Here is a 24,099-nt window from a genome sequence, read left to right on the forward strand (position 1 = left end):
AATGTTTTATAGTCTTTTAACCAGTGATTCAACTACAAGTCATATGCCCCAAGGCAGTCAAAACACAAAGAAAGGCCTATAGGGAACACGGTAGCAAAAAACTGGAAACAAAGCAAATGCCTCTTGACCAAGGAATGACCAAAATTGTGGGATAGGAATATAATTGAAAATGATTATATCTAAAAATGACAAAAGGTGGCTAGAGTCAGTGCTGGGGAGGTGGGGTGGGGTGGGCTAGGGAGGGGGCAAGACTGATGAATACACTGTTCAGGGAGCTGTGTTTTGGAAAACAATTTGAAAGTATTCCAGAAAAGTGACTGTCCATGCCCTTTGACCCAGCAATGCAAGATATTCATAGCAGCACCTTTTTTTGTGGTAGCAAAGGACTGGATACAACGGGGAAGCATCTTGGACAAGATTGCAACCTGGAAGAGGTCAAGGGGTCTCACCCAGAATGGGCCAGGGAAGCCTAGGCTGGCCTTGATGTTGTTTTTAGGATTAATTCAGAGTTCCTTACCAGCCATTGGAGCCCACAAAGTGATCTACCCTCCAGGGAGGCCAACAGATCTCTGGAATTGGCTCAGATCCCCCAGAAGCAGCTACCCTGGTCCCACTCTTCCCTCCTCTCCCCCAGCATTGAACCTTTGGGATAGTCTTAGAGATTCTTGACTCTACCACAGGCCAAAGACTCTTTATCACCTAAATTAGCATCCTGATCAAGAAATGTTTGGGAATTGGCAGGATTAGGGCTATCCCAGAGTCAGCATCCAGGAACACCCAGCAACAATTCAAATAGGGTTTGCCTCTAAATCTAAGAGATCAAAACAACCAAACCCAGGGTTGTCCAATTTAAGAACATGCGCTCGGGTCAATGTCAGTTCTCTGATTCTTTTCAGCCCAGGATGCAGGTGACCCAGATCCTCATTATCAGAGACAAAAAAAGTAAGATACCAATCACATCGGTATCTGCGAAGGGCAGTGTGCTGATGAAAGAATGCTTAACACAGTGCCTAGCACATAGTAGGTGGCTTCTGCCAGTCTTGGACGACCATGGATCAGCACCTTGAAGAGCCACAGGCCACAGTGTGGCTGTGCAGTCTGATACGGGAGCCACAGCTCCTGCCGCAACGAGGACATCGGAAAACTGCGCTCTCTGTCGCCAGATGGTTCCTGTGTCTCATTTGTTTTTCTTCCTCCTGAGCTTGAAGGCCCATCTCAGCTGCGTGCAAGCTGCTCCTGAGTACTGAACTCCATCGGGCGCAGTCCTTGGCCATCTCCTCCCACCTGCTGGTGTCTATTCCCAGAGCCCTCAAGTCTCCCTTGCACACATCTCTGTAGCGAAGCTGGGAGTGTCCAGCAGGTCTTTGGTCTGGGGTTAACTTGCCACAGAGTAGGTCTTTAGGAATGCGCCCATCTTGCATGCGGTGTACATGACCGAGCCAGCACAGCCATCTTTGTTTCAGTAGCTTGTAGATGTTTGGAAGTTGCGCACGTTGGAGCACTTCTGTGTTGGCGATCCTATCTGACCAAGCTATGCCAAGGATGTGCTGAAGCATCGCATGTGGAAGCTGTTAAGCTTCTTCTCTTGTCTAGTATATGTAGTCCATGTTTCGCTGCCATACAGTAAGGTACTCAGGGCGCGTGCTCTATAGATGGCAAATTTGGTTCGTCTTGTCAGTTTACTATTTGCCCAGACACGCTTGGCAAGCTTAGACATGTTTGAAGTAGCTTTCCCAATCCTCTGATTGATCTCAGAATCAAGTGACAAATTGTCACTGACAATAGAGCCAAGATATGAGAATTGGCTTACAACATCCAACCGTCCGATGTGCTATAGGTGCTATATAAATGCCAGCTGTCATGATTAGGATGACATGGTCATATCTGGGGTTAAGGAAAATACCTTTGGTAGCAGCTGTGTGGGGGACTGACTGAAGCGAGCAGATAATTAAGAGGCCATTTCAATAATGTGGGAGATGAAACTAAAGTGGTAACTGTATCAATGGAGAGAGTCAGATGTGAGAGATGAGAAGATTTGGATGGAAAATGTGGGGAGACGAAGATTGAGTCAGGGATATGCCAAGATGATGAACACAGGAGACCAGAAGGATGGCGATGCCTTCAATACAAATGTAAACCTTTGGAAGAGGGGAACATTTGGGGGAAAGATAATGGGTTCAGTTTTGGACATGTTGAGCTTAAGATGTTACTAGTGCATTCAATTTCAAATGGATGTAAGTAGTGTTGTGGGATGTAAGTAGTGTTGAAGGTCAGGAGAGAGATAGGGGCTGGATAGGTAGATATGGGATTCTGTACATGGAGATAAACCTGTGGTTAAACCTGTGGAAGTGAGGGTCCAGATGAAATTAGACACTATGAGTTTAAAACATGCCCATTTGGCACCATCATGAAACTTCCTCCAGATCCATTTGGCAGCTCATGAATAGCAGCAGAGGAAGTGGGCAGCAGGAGTAATAGAGTTGAGATCTGGCCAGCATAGCAGGATATAAGGTTTAAGGGAACTGAGGAACTGAGGAACTGGGAGTCTAGGGAGTTTGGGGAATCAACAGGGTGAATACTGAAGTTTTCCATTATAAGGGCAGAAGTTGGGGAGGAGGAGAAGATGGGGAGTCAGATACAGACAGCCTTGTAAAAGGATAGGGAATGACCTGAGGTTCAGTATATAAAAATTGCCATAATGTAGATTGGGTGGGAAATTTTGATGGTGTGGATTCCAAAGGTGGAGACATTGCTGGTAAAGATGGTGGTAAAGAAAGTCTGGAAGTGGAAAGTAATGAGTATCTGTGATAGAGAGGAAGACTACAGATGTTGATCAGCATGAGGCCAGGCCTCAGGAAGGGCTTTTAGATGGGAAGAGTGTGTGAGAGATTTAGGATCTTGGGGAGTTCGTTTATCAAGGAACAGGAATTCCAAAGAATAGAGTAGAAGGGGTGGGTCAGGGTTGTAATGGGACATGGGTGGAGTAGGTTTTTGGAAGGATGAGAGAATGGAACATTGGGGTTGGGGGAGTTTGCTCTAATCATTGGAGAAGCCAGAGGGGTAATAATGGGTGATGAATGAATAGCAAACCTCCTCGTCTCCCAAGGGTAGAGCAGAGGATCCTGGGCTAGATTTAGATCAGGGATGCACCTGGTCTGCTGCTGTACCTGCTCCTCCCTTTAGGCAGCTGCAGGAGGGGTGGGATGTTGTGGGGGGGTAGTGGTGGTATATAGAATTCCTCACAGTAAGCACTCAGGCAAAAAACCATCACTTGGCTTACAGATCTCCAACAAGTTAAGAAAGTCAAGGTGAAATGATTGCCTAAGCCCACGCCCCAACAGTGAGTCAGGAAGAAGCAGGCGGTGTTGTGTGCCAGGTGAATCACAGGGCTCAGAGTAGAGGTGGAAGGACCTGGGAGGGCATCTTTTGGAACCATTTCATTAAGATGAGAAAGCTGAAGAACTGAGGAGGTGAAGTTCACAGAGTCACAAGCAACGAGGCCACCATTACAGCCCAGGTCCTCTGACTTCAGGTTACAACCTGTTCTATGACATTATCCTAGTGAACCAAAGGGCTCAGAAGTTACACAGAGACAACAATAGTTATGATAGAAAGATGATTGATAGGCAGACCATATATGCGAAGATACAGAGAGATTCATGGTGGAGAAAGAGATGAGAGTTGTCATTTGTCATTCCTGAAGAGGACCATAACATTAGGAGGCAACGAAATTTAAGTGAGGGAGGGCTGTGCAAAGTCACCAACCTCTTCCTCCTTCAGAGACACTTGGGTCTAGTGGCAAGATCAGGATGACTGGAGATGGCCCCAGATATTTATAGCACTTGGGGTTAAGTGACTTGCCCAGGGTCACACAGCTGGTAAGTGTCTGAGGTCAGATGTGAACTCAGGTCCTCCCAACTTCAGGGCCAATGCTCTATCCATTGGGCCACTTAGCTACCCCTGATAGATGATAGAGATAGATGATCAATAAACAGATGATAGAGATTGAAAGGTAATAGATAGATGACCAAGCAAGAGATAGATGGATAGATGATAGGTAGATGGGAAGATGATAAGTAGATACATAGATAAGATAGGTAGATGACAAATGGTAGATGGATGATAGACACATAATACATAGAGATGGTAGATGATAGAGAAATTCACAGACGATAGATATAGAGAGAGGTGATAGAGATAGATTATAGAGTGATGGATGGATGATAGAGGTAGATGATACAGATAGATGAATATTAAGTAGATATAGATAGATGGATAGATAGATGGTAGAGACAAACCAACAGATAGAACTTTTCCCCCTTGTTATGTTGTCAAGTGCTTAAAGTACTAAGTTCTAGGGGGGCAGTTAGGTGGCACTGGCCCTGGATTCAGCAGGACCTAAGTTCAAATCTGGCCTCAGATACTAGCTGTGTGACGCTGGGTAAGTCACTTAACCCTTATTGCCCCACAAAAAGAAAACAACAATACTAAGTCTGGGGACACAAGTACACAAACAAGACAATCTTTACTTACTCTCAAGGAGTTTACTTCTAATGGGGGGAACATTATGTTGGGAATCTGAAAAGGGGGAAGTCTGCAGAGAGAGTCCAAGTGTGCGTGAGGTGAAGCCCATTCTTCCTAAAATAGTAGACCCAGAGAGGAAGCCCCTAACCTAGGGAGTGGGGCCTCATGACAGAGGTTCAGTTAATTTATTCACTTGAAACCACAAATTATTTTTACTCCCTCCAATGACAAGTGAAAGGGTGGAAAAGGAAGAAAGAAAAAAGACAGGCAGTAAAAGGTCAAGGTGTGAGGGGGGAAAGGCTTCGTAGGTTTTGGGGTGAATATTAGCCAGAACTTACATCTCAGGGCTTGGTGGTCTTCAGGGAATCTACTCCTTTTGAAATTCTGGTTCACATTGCTCAGCTCCTTTAATTCTTTAAACTGCAGAGCTTCTAGTCAAGTGAAAGTTATGGTAGAAATTCTTCTCAGGGCTACAGAAATATCACCCCTGGAGCTGAGAAGATCCAGTTTCTGCTTGGATCTTGGGCCGAGGACTGAGGTCATGGTGTCCTTATCTAAGGCCCATATATGTTTTTTACAGCATTTAATGGTAAATATTACTATCTTTAGAGAAGAAGGAACAGCATATTGCAAAGCAAGGACTTGCAATCTCTTTAACTCCAAGTGAGCCGGTAGGTTCCTCGAAGAGCCAGGCTGTATCCAAGGGAGCCACTGAAAAACCTAATGTGTCCTTGGGAGAAAATTAAAATGAAGGGGCAGCCAGGTGGTACAGTGGATAAAACACTGGCCATGGATTCAGGAGGACCTGAGTTCAAATCCGGCTTCAGACACTTGACACTTACTAGCTGTGTGACCCTGGGCAAGTCACTTAACCCTCACTGCCCTGAAAAAAAAAGGAAAAAGAAAAAGAAAAAGAAAATGAACAAAGAGGTGGGGGTAAAGGAGTTAGAGTAAGATAAGAAGGGAAGAGGCAAAAAATGGGGGGGAAAGAGAAAAAATGGTGGTGAGTGGTAGAGGACCACCCCCAATGGCCCCCAAATGCAGTAGCTCCCGTGTGACAAGAGATTCTGACCTCTCTTTGATGGCAAGAAGGAAAATATAAGAAGTGAGGGGAAACCAAGGAGAATCAGGTCATGTGTGTCTTTGTTGTGGTCTCAGAGAGTCACCCAGAGTGTCAAGTTCATTTGAGAGACGGCAAATAGTTCTGATCCACAAAGACAGCTATGCTGGGGGTCAGTTTATTGTACAATGTGGAGGTGACAGCCCAAGGGTAGAAGCTTAGTATTTGAGATTTAATCCAAACTACCCATTACACAGCTCAAGAGACTAAGGCCCAGACAACCCCTTGTCCAAGGTCACCTAGCTAGTCAATGGCAGAGCCAAGAGCAGACCTTAAGCATCCTGACTCCTGAGCCAGGGTTAAATACCTGGAAGATATTTCACTTCCCCAGAAGCCACATATGTAGTACAGATAAGCAAGGCTGGTTATGTTGGTGGGGAGTGGGATAGGACCAGGGCAGAGTTGTAACTTAGCAACTTTGGTACCTGGGGCAAGTGTTGAGAAGAGGAGACTGATTCATCTGGGATGTGGCTGCCATTAGGAGGGGTGGAAAGGACGCGGGAAGTGCACCAGGAAGTTCCTAAGCTGCTGAAGAGGGAGGAAGGACACCCTGAGATGAGGCCTCTGCTGCCACCACTGTGAGGATAGCCCAGGTAAGGGAAGAAGAGTATCCTGACATGCTGCTGTTATTATCACCCTCTAAACATTTCTGCCCTAGGAAAAACCCTTATCACCCCACCGTAGTTGCAGCTCTGGATGCAAGGAAGTTTTTTGTTTGTTTGTTTGTTTTGACAGGGCAGTGAGGGTTAAGTGACTTGCCCAGAGTCACACAGCTAGTAAATGTCAAGTATCTGAGGCCAGATTTGAACTCAGGTCCTTCTGAATCCAGGGCTGGTGCTTTATCTACCGTGTCACCTAGCTGCCCCCATTTTTTGGGGGGGGGGGGCAAGGAGGTCACTGAAGCCTCATATTAAGGAAGGCCGGATGTGAAGGGAACACTGGCTTGTAGCAGAGCTGATAATTCACACCATTTACAGTGAATAAGAAGGAGGAAAAAAAAATCCAGCCAAAGACAATGAGATGGCTGACATCCCTGGGACCCATTGTTTGGCTTAATGACTGCCACATGCCACATACCACGTGCTGTATTGCTGCTCTTGGGCTCCCACAGAGCCTAGCCCAGAAAAGTGGTGGTTTCCAAACTCCACAGGACCCAGGAAGGGGCTGGGTTGGAGCTAGCCCTGCCACGCTGGGCTGGGCATGGTTTTTGTTCTCATTGTACCTAAATGACACAATGTTTAAATGTTGGGCAGCAATAACTTGGAGTCACAAGGCCCTGGACCTAGGCTAGTATTATGGGGCCCACTCTGAGACCCTTGCCCCCAATCCCCTGGCCTATGGGCAAGCCAACTGGTTAGAATTTCACCAGTGGGGAATCCTTGCTTTTTTTCTGATAAATAGTACAGATTCCTAGGCTTAGGAAGGATGGGGCAATGTGGCAGCTCACCAGATGGTGTCTCCAACAGGAAGGCAAAAAATACCCATCAAGGAAATGAACAAAATACCTGAAAAGCAGGCTAGACTCTTGGCATGTCAAAAGAACAGGGAAGTTCAAACCACCTCGGATGTTACATGATTTTATTTTAAAAACCCAAAAGAGAGGGGGAAGTACCCGCCTCTGACTGAGATCAGTCAGTTAGGGAGAAGGAAGTTAGGACATTTTAAATGTAATCTAATCACCTCCTGCTTCTTTGTACATACTGTCTGGAACACATTCTCTCCTCACTTCTGACTTGTACAATCCCTGCTGTCCTTTAGGACAGCTCAGGTGTTCCCCGTGAAGGAGATCATTCCTGTCCCCTTCACCTCCAGAAGCTAGGTCCTGACCTCCTGAGGCTTTGTTGTTGCTGTATTTATTGTACATGGATGTAGTTTTATACATGTCTCCCCAATTAGACTGGAAGCTTCTTGAGGGTAGGGACCGTTTTTGTGTTTTCTTTTGTTGTCTTCCACTGATCGAGCTTTGATCTTTCTATGTGGCCTTTATTTTCCTCTCCCACACAGCCCAGTGTCCCAGCAAGGTCTCAAGTGTCCTGGGAGGCAGGGAGGGTCTGTAGTGACTCCAGGACTTATCTCTCCATCATTTCTGAAGGTGCTGGTAGGGGAAGAGCTACCCCAGAAATCAACAAGAAGTTTGGTGGACGCTGGCCTAAAAGTTGGGAAACCCAGGTTACAGAGCATCGTAGAAGCTCAGAGTTGGGAGGAGGCTCAGAGGTCATCCAGCTGAATTTGAACAAGAATCTGCCCCTTGAAATGTCCTCCTCCAGATCTGTCCACCCGCTCATCTGTGCCTCCCGGAATACCTGCTCCATAAGGAACAAGCTTCCTTTCTTCATACACCAGTCACAGGCAGCTGAGCATTGGACACCTCTGATCTTGAGCCTCTTCCTTTCTTATGCCTTCCATCTCCCAGCATGGAGACCCTTCCCTTTCCTGATGCGGCTGCTTCTCCCTCCACTCCTTCTAAGACTGGCTACACTTCCCCCCGACTCACTGGCCACGATGGAGAAGTCAGGATACTTCTGACTCCCCACTGCCACTTGCATGCAGACTCTCCCTCTGGGAGCCTCACTCAGAAGCATCTCTTCCTTTTAAGTCCACGACACCTAAACTGACCGCCCAATCCAGATGCTGCTGGCCATTGTCTCCAGGACATTCTCCTTCCTTCCTCAGTGGGCTCTTTGAGTTTGGGCCAGTGAAAGCTCTTCACAACCTGGTCATCTCCTACCCTTCTGGTCTTCTTACAATGTTACCTCCTTTCATGAACTCCATGATTCAGCTATACTGCGTCCTTGATATACTTCATCACTCATTTCCATCATTTTGCACAGGCCAACATCTGGACAGAAGAGCCACCGGATTTGAGAGCTATCAGGCATTAACACTTTCAAATCCCTCATTCCAGAGATGAGGAGCCTGACTCATCCAAGGTCACATGGCTAATTAGCAGAGCCCAAACAAGAGCCCGGCTCAGCCAGACTATCACGCCAGTGTTCTTTCTATTATAACGGACTTTAAACTTAATTATCTTTTCTTAATGACATTAACAAACACCAACTAAAATGAGCACTTCTATATATATACACAGTAAGATGGAAAAATAGGATTGTACACAAAACAAGTTTCTATTATGTAAAAATTGCTTTTCTTTTTAAGTGTATAGGAAATTCAATATGTAATTTTCAAAGCTGTTCACATTGTGTTTCCTTCTTTCTGTTATCAACTATGCATTTTAAAAAAGTTTTAATGCCTTTTTTTACCTTCCTTCCTTCCCTCCTCCTTTCCTCCTTCCCTCCCTCCCTTTCTTTTTCTTCCTTCCTTCCTTCTTTCCTTCCCTCCTCCTTCCCTCCCTCCCTTCCTTCCTTCCTTCCTTCCTTCTCTCCTTCCTTCCTCCTTCCCTCCCTCCCTTTCTTTTTCTTCCTCCCTTCCTCTCTCCCTTCCTTCCTTCCTCTCCCTCCCTCCCTAATCCCAGCCCTCTTCTCCCTCCTACCCCCTCTGGCCTTTATAATATACACAGTCACAAAAAACCAAATTGACACATCAGCTATGTCAGAAAAGGAATTCTTTACCATGAGACCACCCCATCTTGATCAGGTGATGGGAAGCACACTTCATTGCTGGTCCGTTGCTGAACTAACTTTGGGTGTCTGGATTGCTTTAAAGAACCTCTTAGCATCTGTTGAAGCACCTCAAGGTCTCAATTTCAGGCCTTGCTCGCATCAGCAGACAAAGCCTATCTCATCCCTTGCCTTAAGAAGCAGAAAGGGGGCATTCTTTATCTTTTGTCAGGACAACCCTAAACCTAAGAAGGCTGCTGATTTCTCACCGCTCCAGAGGAAATCTGACCTCTGCAGCTCTCCGTCTGAGTGACCTTGGTTGGGTAAAGCACTTAAAGTCCCATGGTCTCCCTTTCCTCATCTGCAAAATGAAGGCGGGGTTTGGGGTTGGGTCAGACAGCCTCCATGCCTTTGTAACTCGACTGTAACCCCAGGACTAGGAGCTGAGGTCATTGGAGATGAGAAGCATTTCCTTCCTTATCCGGCTCTGCCAGTTCCCTTTCATTTTCTTGGTTTTATGGCACTGGGATGTGTTGAAAGTTGAGGGGAAGGGTTGATGATTAAGTTTTCAATAATCAAGCCTTGCCCAAGCCCAGCCCTAGACAGGAGTCTGTGCTGAGCAAGCAGCCAACTCCCCTGAGGATTCCTTTGCTTTTGGTTTCTTGGCTTTTTCACTCTCCTTCACAAAGTCCAATCTTTCACTGGCTTGAAGTCATCCCCAGTTTGGCGCTGCCCATTTTACAGGCAGCTTGGCAGAATCTCTGAGTTGGAAGGGATCTCAAAAGACCAGCTTCCTTAACCCCAAATCCCCTAGACTATATCCTGAACAAGAGGTCTACCATGAGGACCTCCAATGACAAGAAAAACCACCACCTTCCAAGGTAGTCATTTCCACTAAGGAGCCAGTTCTACATCCGCAGCTAGTTGGCACAATGGATAAGAGAGCCTGGAGTCAGAAAGACATGAGTTTCTTTCTTTCTTTCTTTCTTTTGGTGGTGCAATGAGGGTTAAGTAAGTGACTTGCCCAGGGTCACACAACTAGTGTCAAGTTTCTGAGGTCAGATTTGAACTCAGGTTCTCTTGAATCCAGGGCCAGTGCTTTATCCACTGCGCTACATAGCTGCCCCCAGGAAGACATGAGTTTCAATCCAATCTCAGATACTTACTAGCTTTATGATCCTGAGCAAGTCACTTGACCTTGTTTGCCTCAGTTTCCTCATTTATAAAATGAGCTGGAGAAGGAAATTGCAAACCACTCCAGTATCTTTGCTGAGGAAACCACAAATAAGGAAACAAAGACTCAACAACAAGAACAAAAACCTAAATCTGCCCCTTTGTGACTTTTTCTTTCAGGATCTTCCCTCTGGGGCCCCAAAGAAAAAATCTAATCCCTGCTCCACATGATAACCCTTTACCTACTTAACCAGAGTTATCATGGCTTCCCCCTACTCCTCACCCCTAGTCTCCTTGTTCTTAGGCTAATATTCCCATATCTTCAAGTCTTCTACTCATCCCTGTTTGTACAGTTAGGAACTTTCCTGCTTTGGCATTACGGGCCCCATCCATGGGGAAGCCCACCAGGATCTGTCTGCTCAGCCATCTCAGGCCATATCAAATTAGTAACTCATAGCACCCTGGCCAGGGGGGTTTGGTAGTCCCCTGTTGGTAGCCCAGAGATGCTTGCATATGTTGGAAATGTGACTGCTGATTAGCTGGGAGACATTGGACAGAGAGGAGCCTGTCTCTAGAGAGGACAGTGGGGTCTAGGAAAAGGGAGACCCTTTCCCCAGTCCTCACTGATCCTGGGAGCTGACAAAGCTTAGAATGTAGAAGGGATAGAACTGCTTTCTACCCTCAGGCAGAGTTGAGGCAGGGGTCTCCAGAAGAAGGACCCATGACAGGGTGAGGGTTTCCACTCTTTCCTCTGTGGGCAGTCGGGGGAGGCTCCATTCCTGGTGGATCAAAGAGCACTGTGTGGCTCTTCCACCCTTGCTGTGTGGCCAACAGCCCTGGCTTGGAATCCATACCATTCTCTTTTTGGAAATCATCATGTATCCATTTTTGGGATCATTGTTAAGGATTCTGTTTTCACTGGACAGGATAGAGGTACATGTTTGTACCCACCTAAGAATTTCCCCCTAGAAGTCCATGTGCTTGGTAGGTCTTCATTGATATATCTCATTACTGACATAATTATTTTCCCTCCATTCCATTTATAGTTCTCATTAAACACACACTGAGCCTTCAAGCATCTTGAATCCCACTTGAATCTTGGCAACTACGCAGTGTGGCAGATAGCATTGAGCTTGGAGTCAGAAGACTCCAAGGGCAAATCTGGTTTTAGACATTTACTAGCTGTGTGACCCTAGGCAAGTCATTTAACCTCTGTCTGCCTCAGTTTCCTCCTCTGTCAAATGGTGATAATAATAATACCTACCTCACAGACTTGTGACTATCAAGTGAGATGATCTGTTAAGTCCTTTGCAAACCTTAAAGTGCAATGTAAATTATTATTATTCACTGAATGGGGCCCAGTTTTTCCAGGTGGTTTACTGCCTAGTGTCAAGAAGACCTCCAGAGCAATTGCCCACAAATATGTGTAGGTGTGGAAGGATCCCTGACAGATAGTGGAGGATGTGTTCATGTAGTGTATTATATAGCCCCTCACCTCCTCACTTCCAGTTTCTCTAACAGCAGTAACTTTGGTCTTAGCATCTTGGTTTTCTTCTAGCTTGTCTGCTCATTTTGATCCCATTTGGGGTTTTCTCAGCAAAAATACTGGAGTGGTTTGCCATTTTCTTCTCTAGCTCATTTTACAGATGAAGCTGAAGCAAACAGTGTTAAGTGACTTGCCCAGGGTCACACAGCTAGGAAGTATCTGAGGCCAGATTTTAATTCAGGATAATGAGTCTTCCTGACTCCAGGTCAAATACTCTGGCCACTGTGCCACTTAAATGTCCCAAACTTAGAAAATCACAAATTAACATTAGCCATGTTATGTTTTATTTTTATTTATCTTGTTAAACATTTTCCTATTACATTATTTTTTTGTTGTTTTTTGTTTGCTTTGGTGAGGCAATTGGAGTAAAGTGACTTGCCTAGGGTCACACAGCTAGTGTCAAGTGTCTGAGGAAGGATTTGAACTTAGGTCCTCCTGAATCCAGAGGCAGTGCTTTATCCACTGCGCCACCTAGCTGCCCCTTCCAATTACATTTTTTTTTTTACATTTATTTAGCCAACTCTTTTTTTCTTTTTTCTTTTTCTTTTTGGTGAGGCAATTGGAGTAAAGTGACTTGTCCAGGGTCACACAGCTAGTGTCAAGTGTCTAAGGCTGGATTTGAACTCAGGTCCTCCTGAATCCAGGGTCAGTGCTTTATCCACTGCGCCACCTAGCTGCCCTTCCAATTACATTTTTTTTTTTTTGCGGGGCAATGGGGGTTAAGTGACTTGCCCAGGGTCACACAGCTAGTAAGTGTCAAGTGTCCGAGGCCGGATTTGAACTCAGGTACTCCTGAATCCAGGGTCGGTGCTTTATCCACTGCGCCACCTAGCTGCCCCCCCAATTACATTTTAATCTGGTTTGGGCCACACGGGTAAGTTTCGCACTGAGCTGCTGAGTTTGACACCTCATTTCTACATAAAGTCTTTCCTGGCCTCCTGCCCTGCCCCATTAGTATGTCAATTTCTTGATAGTAAGTGTTAACTAATTGATTGGTTGATTGGGGGGGTATTTGTGTGTTTTTATTTTTAATAATATTTTATTTCCCCCCCCCAATTATATGTTGATTGATTGTTTTTTATCCTTCATGCCTAGCACAGTGCCTGGCACATAAGAGGTGTTCAATAAATGTCTGATGATCAATGACTGACTGACATGATTCTTCTCTTCATAGAGATTCCTGGGCAAATACAGAATACAGGAAAGGAGCAGAGGGCTCCATGAGGAACCCCAGGCTGGGGGATACTTACCTGGAGGAGCTAGATGTGTCCATCGGTGCATGGTAGACACTTTCTGTGATTCTTTGGTGTAGCTGACTTGCTTCTGTTCAAAGAAAAAGGAAAAAGAATCCTTAACCATCCAGAAATGTACTACCTAATTTGATTGATTCACTGATGTCTAGGAGTCATCAGGCATTAAAGGAATCTTTGTATTATTTCATCATGGCTTCCGAAGGATGAAGGGCAGACAGCAGAGAGCTCCTCCCAGATCCTCCCTTTAAGGAAGGCACCCAGGGAAGCCACCTGATTGGCTTCCCCATGGCTGCTCTCCTGGACTTCATCATGTCCTCTAGAATCTCTTCCTCTCCCAAGATCTGAAACGCACACAGCTTCAGTGCTCCTGGGACTCCTGGAAGGGGGGTGGACAGTGGGAAGCTCCTCCTGATCCTCTATTTAAGGACAAACCAGGGCACTTGTCTCATAAGTCGCCGTTGGCTGCACTCTTCTGAACTTCATCCCTGGGTACCTTTAATAAACACCTTTACATCTGTTCATTTATTCTTTTATCCATCTGTCCATCCATCCATCCCTCCATCCCTCCATTCATCCATCTATCCATGCATCCATGCATCCATCCATCTATTTTGTCATTATTATCTTCTTCTGAGAGTGTATTCTGGTCCACCTTTCCCCCAAAGAAGTTTTCAATGGTCTGTTGCCTTCTCTGCCTGCTCTTCTTGGCTGCCTATTTCTTGACTTTTAGGTCCTTCTTAAAGTGTATTGCTGCTTCCAGGACACACTGTTCTGAGCTACAGCATGGCCCAGGGGGTGATGGGCTTCTTCTCAGCCTGCCTGGCCTGTGAGTAACCATGGCCACTTTCCATCCATCCATTTTTTCATCTGTCCATCCATTTATTCTTTCATCTGTCCATCCATCCTTCCCTCCCTCCCTCCCTCCATTTATTTGTTTGTCCATTTGTCTTGCTGCCAACAAAAGCTTAATCCACAGTCCTTGCAATGCTACCACTCCCAGGCATTACTGGACACTTCCTGCTCCCCCACCCCTGCTCCAATCCCAGGCAGAATAATGTAATCAGGACCATTTCTACTTCCTGGCCTTTGTGAATTTGTAGCCAGAGCTGTTAGCCTGGAAAACAGCTTGTTTAGGCACCTGAGTGAGGACAGCATCCAAAGGGAACCCCACCCCCATGGCCCATAGGCACTTTGCAGGGCAGAGAGCTGCCCATAGATCTGTTTGCCTTGCTTTTGGAGTCCTCTGGAAGTCACCCAATAACTGCTACCCCACTCCGAGGGAAGAGTGAGTGGTTGAGGAGGGGCCTGCCTTAGTGCCCCTGCCTTGCCTGCCAGATGAAGGCGACGACACAGAAGTTAAAAGGGTCTCAACTTCCCCCTTTCCCAGGGCTCTGCATCATTCATGGGGTGCCCTGGGAGGGGGCCTAATCCCACGGGCCTGGAAAAGGAGGAAAGAGCTTCTTCTCTCTTGTAGCCAATCTTCCTTAGTTGAGCAGATTCACATTCTCAAACTCACTCTGAACCAGAAGGGAACCTAGAGGCCATCTAGTCTGGCCTGGACATGTGCAAGAATCCCCCGGGTGGCAGAGCTGATGGGGGGGGGGGCGGGGGGGAGGAGTCATCCAGCCTTTAATAGCAGGTCTCCAGGGAGAATGACTGCTAATATCTACATGTGCCTCTGAGGTTTGCAAAACACTTTATAGAAAAGAACAAATAATAATATTAGCAGCAAGAGTAGTTGTAGCAGTAGCATTTCTTTGGCATTTTAAGCTTTACAGTTCATTGTACAGGTGGAGAAAATAACTGCTTTTTGTAACTGGATAACAATAAAGTAATAATAGCTTTGGGATGAGTTCAGATAATGAAAGAGATAGAGCTAGAAAGAGTCTTGGTGGGATTTGAACCAAGGCCCTTTGATTCCACAGCCAGGACGTCTTTGCACTGTACCACACTCCACCATTGCCACCATGACCACAATCATCAGCTCTTTCCTCTCCATCCTTCCCTCCCTTCATCTTTCTCCTCCCTCTCTCCATCTTCCTCTTCCTCCCCCTTTCTCCTCTCCTCCCCCTCTTCTCTATCTTCCTCCTCCTCTTCTTCCTCTTTCCCAACCCCCTCTTGCTCCTCTTCACCTTCCCCTCCTCCTTTCCATTCCCCTCCTCCTTTCCATTCCCCTCCTCCTTTCCATCTTCCTCCCTTCCTCCCCCTCCTCTTCATCTCCCTCCTCTTTTCCATCCTTCTCCCCTTCTCCATCCTCCTCACCCCCCTGCTCCTCCTTCTCCCCCATAAAATCCCACTGTCTCCCAAATACATGATGCCCATATTCTGACTCAGTCTCAGTTTAGGCAAATCTCCCTTCCTGGACACCCTTCCCTTACCCTTTACTCATCAGTGGTCTTTCCAGGTCCTGCCCAGGTAACTTCAGGGAACTATGCCAGCCCCTGGTGATCTCCAGCTCCTCTGAATGCATTCACCCTAAGTGGTCCTCATGTTTAAACATAAATTCCTGCTTTATGTTTTTAGCAGTTCCATGTCAGGGAGTAAGCGTTAAGATGGAAGACCCAAGACTGGAACTCAGGAGACCCTAGTTCGAAATCTGACTTTGCCACTGACTCTTTGTGTGAATATGGGCAAGTCACTATACTCCTCTACACATCCATTTCTTCACCTATCAAAGGTGAACAGTGGAGAAAATGAGCCCTAGAGGTTCTTGTGGAATTCCGGGCTTGTCGTTTGTTTCTCTGTCTTGTCTGTTGGCTCCTCTCTTCTATTTTTCGACTGTGCTATATTATTTGACAATGCTATATTTATTTGGCCAAATGAATGCATAAATGAATGGATGGAGAAGAGTAGCTGTTCTGCACTGTTTGCTCCCATGGGTACGATGCACTGATTTTTCTACCTGGCATCTCCCATTTCACTTTTAGAACCACATTCCCAACCTCCTGACCCACATCCTCTTGGGGTTTTTCCGGGGGAAACTTAGCTGAGGCCTTTAGTTGGGGGCTAGCTGTTAGTTTTAGAACTTCCTATCCAGTAGAAAATTACTATGAAGGTCAAAGTGAGAGGAAGAGGAATTGGGGGAGTGCTGGATTTAGTTCAAGCAAAATACAAACAAGGCCCAGTCCCCAGGTTGGATCCCTCTAGGAAGATCTCCAACTGAAGAAGGGTTAACTGTCTTATGTCATGGCTACATACTGTACTCCAAAAGTTGCTGGCCAGCCTGGAGCTACATGCCACTGGTTACAAGGGCACAGATGACTTGGTGCAAAAAATATTCTAATTCTCTTAGTGCTATGATATGGTGTAACATGAACACAATTGAAGTGTGATTAATAAGACCTAACAACAGGTGACTAGGTGGTGCAGTGGATTGAATGCTGTACATTCATGGAGTTGGGAAGACATGAGTTCAAATTTGGCCTCAGACTCTTACTAGTTGTATGACCCTGGGCAAGTCATTTAATATCTGTTTGCCTCAGTTTCCTCATCTGTAAAATGGGGACAATAATAGTACCCACCTCCCAAGGTTGTTGTGAGGATAAAACAAGATAATGTTTATAAAGTGCTTTGCAAACCTTAAAGCGTTGATAAATGCTATGATCATGTAGACAATGACGACAATGTCTCATTGTGACTTCTGCAGACTGATATTGAACATCTGCCTAGTAGAGGGATGGTGAACTGTGGGTGCAGATTGAGGCACATATTATTGACCAATGTGTTTGATTTGCTTTGCTAAATGTACTTTTTTTTTGCTACAAGGAATGGTGCTAATGTGCATTGGGGGGAGTAAAGGGTGGGAAGAATTCACTGGGAAGGAACAATTTTTAAAAAGAGCATTGAGGGACAGCTAGGTGGTGCAGTGGATAATGCACCAGCCCTGGATTCAGGAGGACCTGAGTTCAAATCCAGCTTCAGACACTTGACACATACTAGCTGTGTGACCCTGGGCAAATCACTTAACCCTCATTGCCCCGCCAAAAAAAAAAAAAAAGAGAGCATCAATAAAACTTAAAAAAAAAAAACAACCCTGCTAGGAATAATGGCTCATGCCAGATTACCCAAATAGGCTTATTTTGTTCCTTCATGACAGCAGTCAGACTCCATCAAGGACAGACCAAGCCTCTCCTACTAGCTATGCAGCTAAGACCCACCACCAGGAGGATGCACAGTTGGAGTTGTTTTTCCACTAATGGGAATGGGGCAGGTTGGGAATGAGCCACTCACAGGCTCTTGTTCCCCAGAGCTTCTCATCAGCACCATCCATGTAGGAGACAGGGAGGAGACTAGGGCTGAAAGGGCCTCCAAAGGATTTCTAGTCCAACTGGATCATTTTATAGAAGAGGAAACCTAAGCCTGGTAGGTGGGGTCAAGCCCTTGTTCCCATCTTGCCAGCAGATGCCATATGGAAACATTAGGTTGCAAATCAGTCTCTGGATTTTTTGTCTCTTTCTATTTTAGCTATATTTTCACACACTCACATTAAGTGAAACTTAACCTCCAGATGACAATGTGCTGGTTTCAGAAGAAAAACACACTGCCTACCCACTGGTGCAGCCTCTTCACAATTTTGACCCTTGTACTCAGAAATTGATGACACAAAGATTCAGTCTGTGTTGAGGGAGGAGCCCTTCGAGTAGTCAGAAAGTCTGAGTTTGAGTCCTGGCATGAATCTCCCACCTGTTGTCAAGCCCTGTAAAATGGGGCTCATGACACCTGCAGCCCCCACCTCCCAGTGTTGTTGGGGGGGAAGCTCTGTGAGATGGAAAGCACTTTGGGAATGTGAAGAGGAGCTATTTCCAAAGAGTATGAATTCTACATAGAATGCTGTGACAAATGCAGACGCACCAGGGGGAAAAGTAGATTTGGCCACCTTGGGAGGTAATAGATTCCCCCTCACCGGAAATCTTCAAGCAAAAGCTGGACGACCCCACTACCTGGGTATGTTGTGACGGGATTATTTCCCACGTATGGATTGAACTAGAGGACCACTGAGGCCCCTTTCCCCTTCAATATTCTGTGATCTGGTTGTGAACAAATACTCTCCCATGTGTGGAAGGTGAAAAGGAAAGGCTTTCATGGAGGACCCCTGGAGGAGAGGAGTAAGGAAGGGATCCCCTACCTCTGCAAGCTTCCAGTTGTCCCGTCAAGACTTTTCGGATCTCAGAAACCCAGAGGTTTTTCAACTCTACTGAAGATGCCTGCGCAGAGAGAATCACAGAGAGAAACTCTATGAGCATCAGACTGAATCCGTGATGATAGCTCTTGTTCTTGGGAGCTAGAGCTCTCTTGTGTGTTCAAGGGTTATAGTCTCCCCTCAGTGGCCTTTGGAATAGTCTATCAGTCCCCAAGTATTTATTAAATACTTAATGTGTGCTGGGCACTATGTTCATAAATGATCATTTGACTGATTGATAAAAGACAAAAAGCCCCCCCCCCCATATACACACATACACACATGAGTTGTGAATCTACTGGGAAAAGAGAGTGCACTCAGCAAGGCATGGGGCTTACCTGAATAATGTATACTTCTTCTCGACCATTATACCAAATTTCAAACTTCTTGTTGTCTCCTTTCACATTTTCTGTAATGCCAACCATGCTCATCTGGTCCAGAAAGAGAAAAGAAATATTTGGAATCACTGTTTTCTATTTTCCACAGTTGAGTTGTTCTAGCCACTTCTCAGCCTTTCTTTCCCATGTCTTGTAGTCTCTCTCTCTCTCTCTCTCTCTCTCTCTCTCTCTCTCTCTCTCTCTCTCTCTCTCTCTCTCTCTCTCTCTCTCTCTCTCCCTCTCTCTGTCTCTGTCTCTTTTGGTGGCTTCCTCTCTGACTATCTCTCATCAGTCATCCTAACCTATGTCTTGCCAGTTGACTCTGGAGAAGAGTGTGACTGATGACTCTTCACAGCTCTGCCTCATTTGAATCCAATTCACTTGCAAGTCAAGGCATCACCCTGTGATGTCATTGGTCCTCTTCAAGAAGGACAAACAACAATCTCTAGCTGTCTATGTGAATTGGATTAAGTGAGGCAGAGCTAAACCTTACTCTCTCCTCCAGTAATCAAAATCTAGTTACAAGACAGAGGTTAGGATGACTGGAGATGACCCTGAGATGCAGCGGGGGTCCTGTGAGTGAGATTTTCCCCACCCCTAAAATATAAGTAATTTAACTGTGATAGTAATAAGTAGAATAGACTACAAATGGTGATTTACTTAATCTTAAGTGTTCTCTACTCTCTTGGAATTTAATGATCTAGCACAAAGCATAGATATTGTGTAACTTATTCTTAATGTATTATAAATATTCTTTAGTGGCTTGAGCTCAGACTGTACTTGTAAACTTGACCCTTGACCATTGTCCCTCTCCACTGTGGTTACATGTTCAACCAAGGGTCATGTATCAGCTTTGTAGTGATGTCCCTTTTCAAAAGGTGCATTGTGGTTAACCACAACACTAAAAATCCTTTCTACTAATCTGAAGGAACCAATTAGCATTGAGATTTCTTACCTGTTGCTTTAGAAGTATGCTTCAGGATAAAAGACATGACTACCTTGCTTTAGAAATATGCTGCAGGAGTAACTGTTTCCCTATTGTGATTAGTTGGTTAGATGGCTTTTGTCACTAAAGATAATGTTCAAGTTTCAATGTATCCTTTTCCGTACCATTTGCAATTCTCTAAGGGTGCAGTGGGAGGAGTCTATGGGGTATAAATACCATCTCCTGGTACTGCTTGGGGTCTTTGGGTCTCAGACCTAAGATTGGCTTTATTGTGAGACCTATCTTTCTACAGCTTGGAGACTTTGCTGTTTCTTTTTCTTTGTCAGCCTTAGACATTTTCATGACAGTCCTTGGCCTTTCTAAATTGAGGTCTTTCCCAGATCTCAGTTTGTTGTTATTATGCCAAAAGAAATGCGATACAGGAAGAACACAAAGAAATACAGGGAAGCATAAGGAGTAATTAGTGAGGAGAGAAGAGCCCAAAAGGACATACATACTAACTATAATTATTCAAATAACAACTGGTCCCAAATCTAGAAAAACTGTACATTAGAAAAAAAAATTTAGAAAGGGACATAGAAACAAATGGTAATATTGTTATCTGGTTAAAGTGATATACTTTTTTTCTATATAAGCCATAAATAATGGTTATTTAAGGGGGCAGCTAGGTGGTGCAGTGGATAAAACACCGGCCCTGGATTCAGGAGGACCTGAGTTCAAATCCAACCTTAGACACTTGACACTTACTAGCTGTGTGACCCTGGGCAAGTCACTCAACCCCCACTGCCTCACCAAAAAAAAAAATAAATAAAATGGTTATTTAAAATAATTTTTTAAAATTACTGTTCATGTATTTAAATGTCTGAATTTGTTGGCTACTAAGCTTACAATTATTGCTTTAATCCTTCTGCTCCTATTTATATACACATTCCATTTTATATGTATTTCTCTTCATGCATATTTTATTGTTTTGTTTTGTTTTGGTTTTTTGCAGGGTATGAGGGTTAAGTGACTTGCCCAGGGTCACACAGTCTTCGTGCATATTTTAAATGCCTTTAACTTCCTCTCATATGCTTATTGTTTAACTTATCTCATTCATTAACTAACTTGTAAATGTCTTTAAATGCTAGACTTGCAGGCATAATGAATTTTTAGAACTATTCCATAAAGGAAAAATTTAATACATTTATATGACCATATTAGTTTAAAGAAAGATAAAAATTGTAAAAGCTATTATTATTCATAATGAATGACTATCAAATAAGACTATATCTCAAATCCAACAATGTCCAACTCCTATTTTTCTGGCATAATAAATTCTTGGATGAATATTATCCATTCTAGATCTCTCCAAAAATGAAATTTCTGAAAGAAAAGAGAAGGAGATAACTTCATATTGCTTTAAGTTATCAAGTAAAAGAGAAGCCTGGATTTTTCTCCTGCAAAACATTCCTTTGGTGTTGTAAGGGACTAAAATTCTGGCTATACTATCTAAAATCTAATGAGTGGTCGCCAATAAATTATAAGCTTTAGCAAGAGTATTTAAATGTTTAAGTATTTATTAAAGAGCATTAGGATCAGAGAGAAAGGTAAAAATCTAACTATTTCTAAGAGATCCTATCATCTGACCCACCATGACGAGGTCAGGAACCAAAAGAGACAGAACCCCTTCACCTGCTTCCACTTCCTACTTTGTGTCCTCCTCCCAGAAATGGGAGGCTCCTCAAGTTGATTGGCTGGTAGCCTTGATAGAGAGTACCCACGAGCAAAGGTCACTTCCTGACGCTAAGGACCCTGACCGCATGGCTTGCCCTCAGAGGCCTTCTTCTCATGGCAGAGATTTTCTACAGTAAGTCTCCAGCAGGTGGTGTCATTCCAGTCGTTACAGTGTTCAGTTACATTTCATATTCCTTCTCTCTCTCTCTCTCTCTCTCTCTCTCTCTCTCTCTCTCTCTCTCTCTCTCTCTCTCTCGCAGGGCACTGAGGATTAAGTGACTTGCCCAGGGTCACACAGCTAGTAAATGTCAAGTTTCTGAGGCCAGATTTGAACTCAGGTCCTCCTGAATCCAAGGCTGGTGCTTTATCTACTGTGCCACCTAGCTGCCCCCCCCTCCCCCGCCGCCCCAATCTCTTTTTAAATGAATACATTTTCCCTTTCTTCATGCTCTCAATATGCTGTGCTTCTCTATTGTAAGAACATTCCAAACTATTGTTTTCCTTATATCATACTGTTTTTTCCTCCCTTCGGAATATGCTCAATATTCACCTATTCTGCAAAAGTCCTAAATAAGTCATAATAAACCACCTTTTGGAAAGTATTGCAATAGACAGAGACCCTCTCCAAAATGAGAATACCTACTTAGGAATACCCACATTTACACTGTCATTCCCAACTCCCAGTCAATCCAAAGTCACTCCAGATAACTTTTGAGCCTGCCTTCGCTTAGCGTCTGAGGAAAACTGATGGATCCAAGGCATTTCTTCATCAACATTTCTTTTTATTCCTCTTTAAAGGAGGATCATACACCCCTCATTACTTCATCCTAATGAGATAATCCATCAATTTACCAGTGGGTATAGAGGACCCATGTTTATTTGACCAAATTCTTCAACTTTCCTAATTGCTTCCATTTTTTTTTAACAGGATAACTGATTCTATCACATTTTATTTACCATGGAATTTCCATTCACAGAGATTACATGCACAGTAAGAATTTTAGAGCAATATAGTTATTTCTAATATAGAATACTACCCTCAAAATAGTTTTGTTCCTTTTTTCTTTTTTTCCCCCTTTCTTTTCTTTTCAATAGAATTTGTATGTGAGATGCACTCTCCTAAGCATTCCTGTTCTCACAACTTATTTTTTAGACTTCCAGTATTTGAATAAAAGCTTATATCCACTGTTGGCTGTTTGGATCCATCATACACCAGTACATCTTTTGATCTGGTAGTCTAAATGCACCAGCAAGCCAATTTTTGCCTTAGTTACACCAAATGTTTTCCTGACCACTATACTTATGCCTATATTAATATAAAACTCTTGATTATATACTTTCCTTTAATATTTAATGTCACCATTTTTTCTTATTTGGTATCATGAATCTGATCTGTTAAAGATTTTTTTCATTAAGAATAACATTATCTATAATGTTATATATGACATAATATATAACATGATCTATAATGTTGTATATAACATTATAATATTATATAACATTGCAATAATGTTTTGTATAACATATGTGTAACATAACATGCTATAACATGATGTGATGTAAAATATGGTATGGTATAATATATCAATATAATATAAACATCAAACACATAGTATGTGATATTATATATGCACCATAACATATTATAATAATATTCTTTTGGGCTTTTTGTTTGTTTGTTTTTTGCAGGGCTATGGGAGTTAAGTGACTTGCCCAGGGTCACACAGCTAGTAAGTGTCAAGTGTCTGAGGCCGGATTTGAACTCAGGTACTCTTGAATCCAGGGCTGGTGCTTTATCTACTGTGCCACCTAGCTGCCCCCAATAATATTCTTAATGGAAAAAACTGTATATGTCTTCGAGTTCTAAGAATCTATATAGCAAACAAAAGCTGTCAGTTGAAGAGTAGACTTGGAAAGGACACAAAATTATTTTGTAAATGGACAAATCACTGAGAGTATATTTGGATTAGAATCTCTCTTTTGCTAGGACCAGCATCTTCCTCTTTCCTTCCATCAGCCCAACTTCTGCTAATGAATATTTGCAAAATGCTGGTGGCTTTGTTTCTTCCCCAACTGTCATCTTTATCTAGGGGAAGAGAGAGTGGCCTCAATGAATTGGCTCTTTTATACTTCTCCTTCAACAATCTCCCTGTAGCTTCAGCTGGCTCTGGCCAGGCCCATTGGCATATATATATATATATATGTGTGTGTGTGTGTGTGTGTGTGTGTGAATACATACATATTTGCACACACACATGCATACATGCATACATATATTTGTAGCCTTTAAAGTTTGCAAAGACCTTCACCTGCATGATCTCACCAGAGCCTTACAATAGCCCTATAAGGCACCTACTACTGCTGATATGATTGATTCTTCCATTTTACAGATGAAGAAACTGAGTCTCATAGAGTTTTAGAAACTTTGCCCAGAGTCATACAGCCTGTAAGTGTCAGAGGCATATTTTGAACCCAGGTCTTCCCTCATTGTCAGCCAAATGCTTACACCACTCTACCACACCTACCTTTCCTCAGGCATATCGATATCTCCAGAGTCATCTCCCACCTACAGGATTTTACTTAGTTCTTGGCTGATGGACATTCAGGGAGCAAGGTTCAGTCCCTGGTGTGAAGTCCCAATGCAAATGTGGGCTTTGGAAATAACAGGGACTTAAAAAATTGACTTTGACCCTTTGTCATAGTAAGTA

General features: G+C 44.0%; 1 protein-coding gene across 5 annotated transcripts in view; it reads right to left on the bottom strand.

Moving 5' to 3' along the window:
- Positions 1-24,099, bottom strand: part of MCF2L2 (MCF.2 cell line derived transforming sequence-like 2) — a 375,955-nt gene that overhangs the window by 32,692 nt on the left and 319,164 nt on the right. For all 5 annotated transcript variants that reach the window (XM_043992226.1, XM_043992225.1, XM_043992228.1 and 2 more), the window contains exons 23-25: positions 18,691-18,783; positions 18,299-18,377; positions 13,171-13,243 (exon numbers count right to left, since the gene is read on the bottom strand). In XM_043992226.1, coding sequence (XP_043848161.1) covers positions 13,171-13,243; positions 18,299-18,377; positions 18,691-18,783 — 245 coding nt within the window. The remainder of the gene's footprint in view (positions 1-13,170; positions 13,244-18,298; positions 18,378-18,690; positions 18,784-24,099) is intronic.

This window comes from Dromiciops gliroides, chromosome 3 (assembly GCF_019393635.1).
Source record: "Dromiciops gliroides isolate mDroGli1 chromosome 3, mDroGli1.pri, whole genome shotgun sequence".
Taxonomy (NCBI): Eukaryota; Metazoa; Chordata; class Mammalia; order Microbiotheria; family Microbiotheriidae; genus Dromiciops; species Dromiciops gliroides.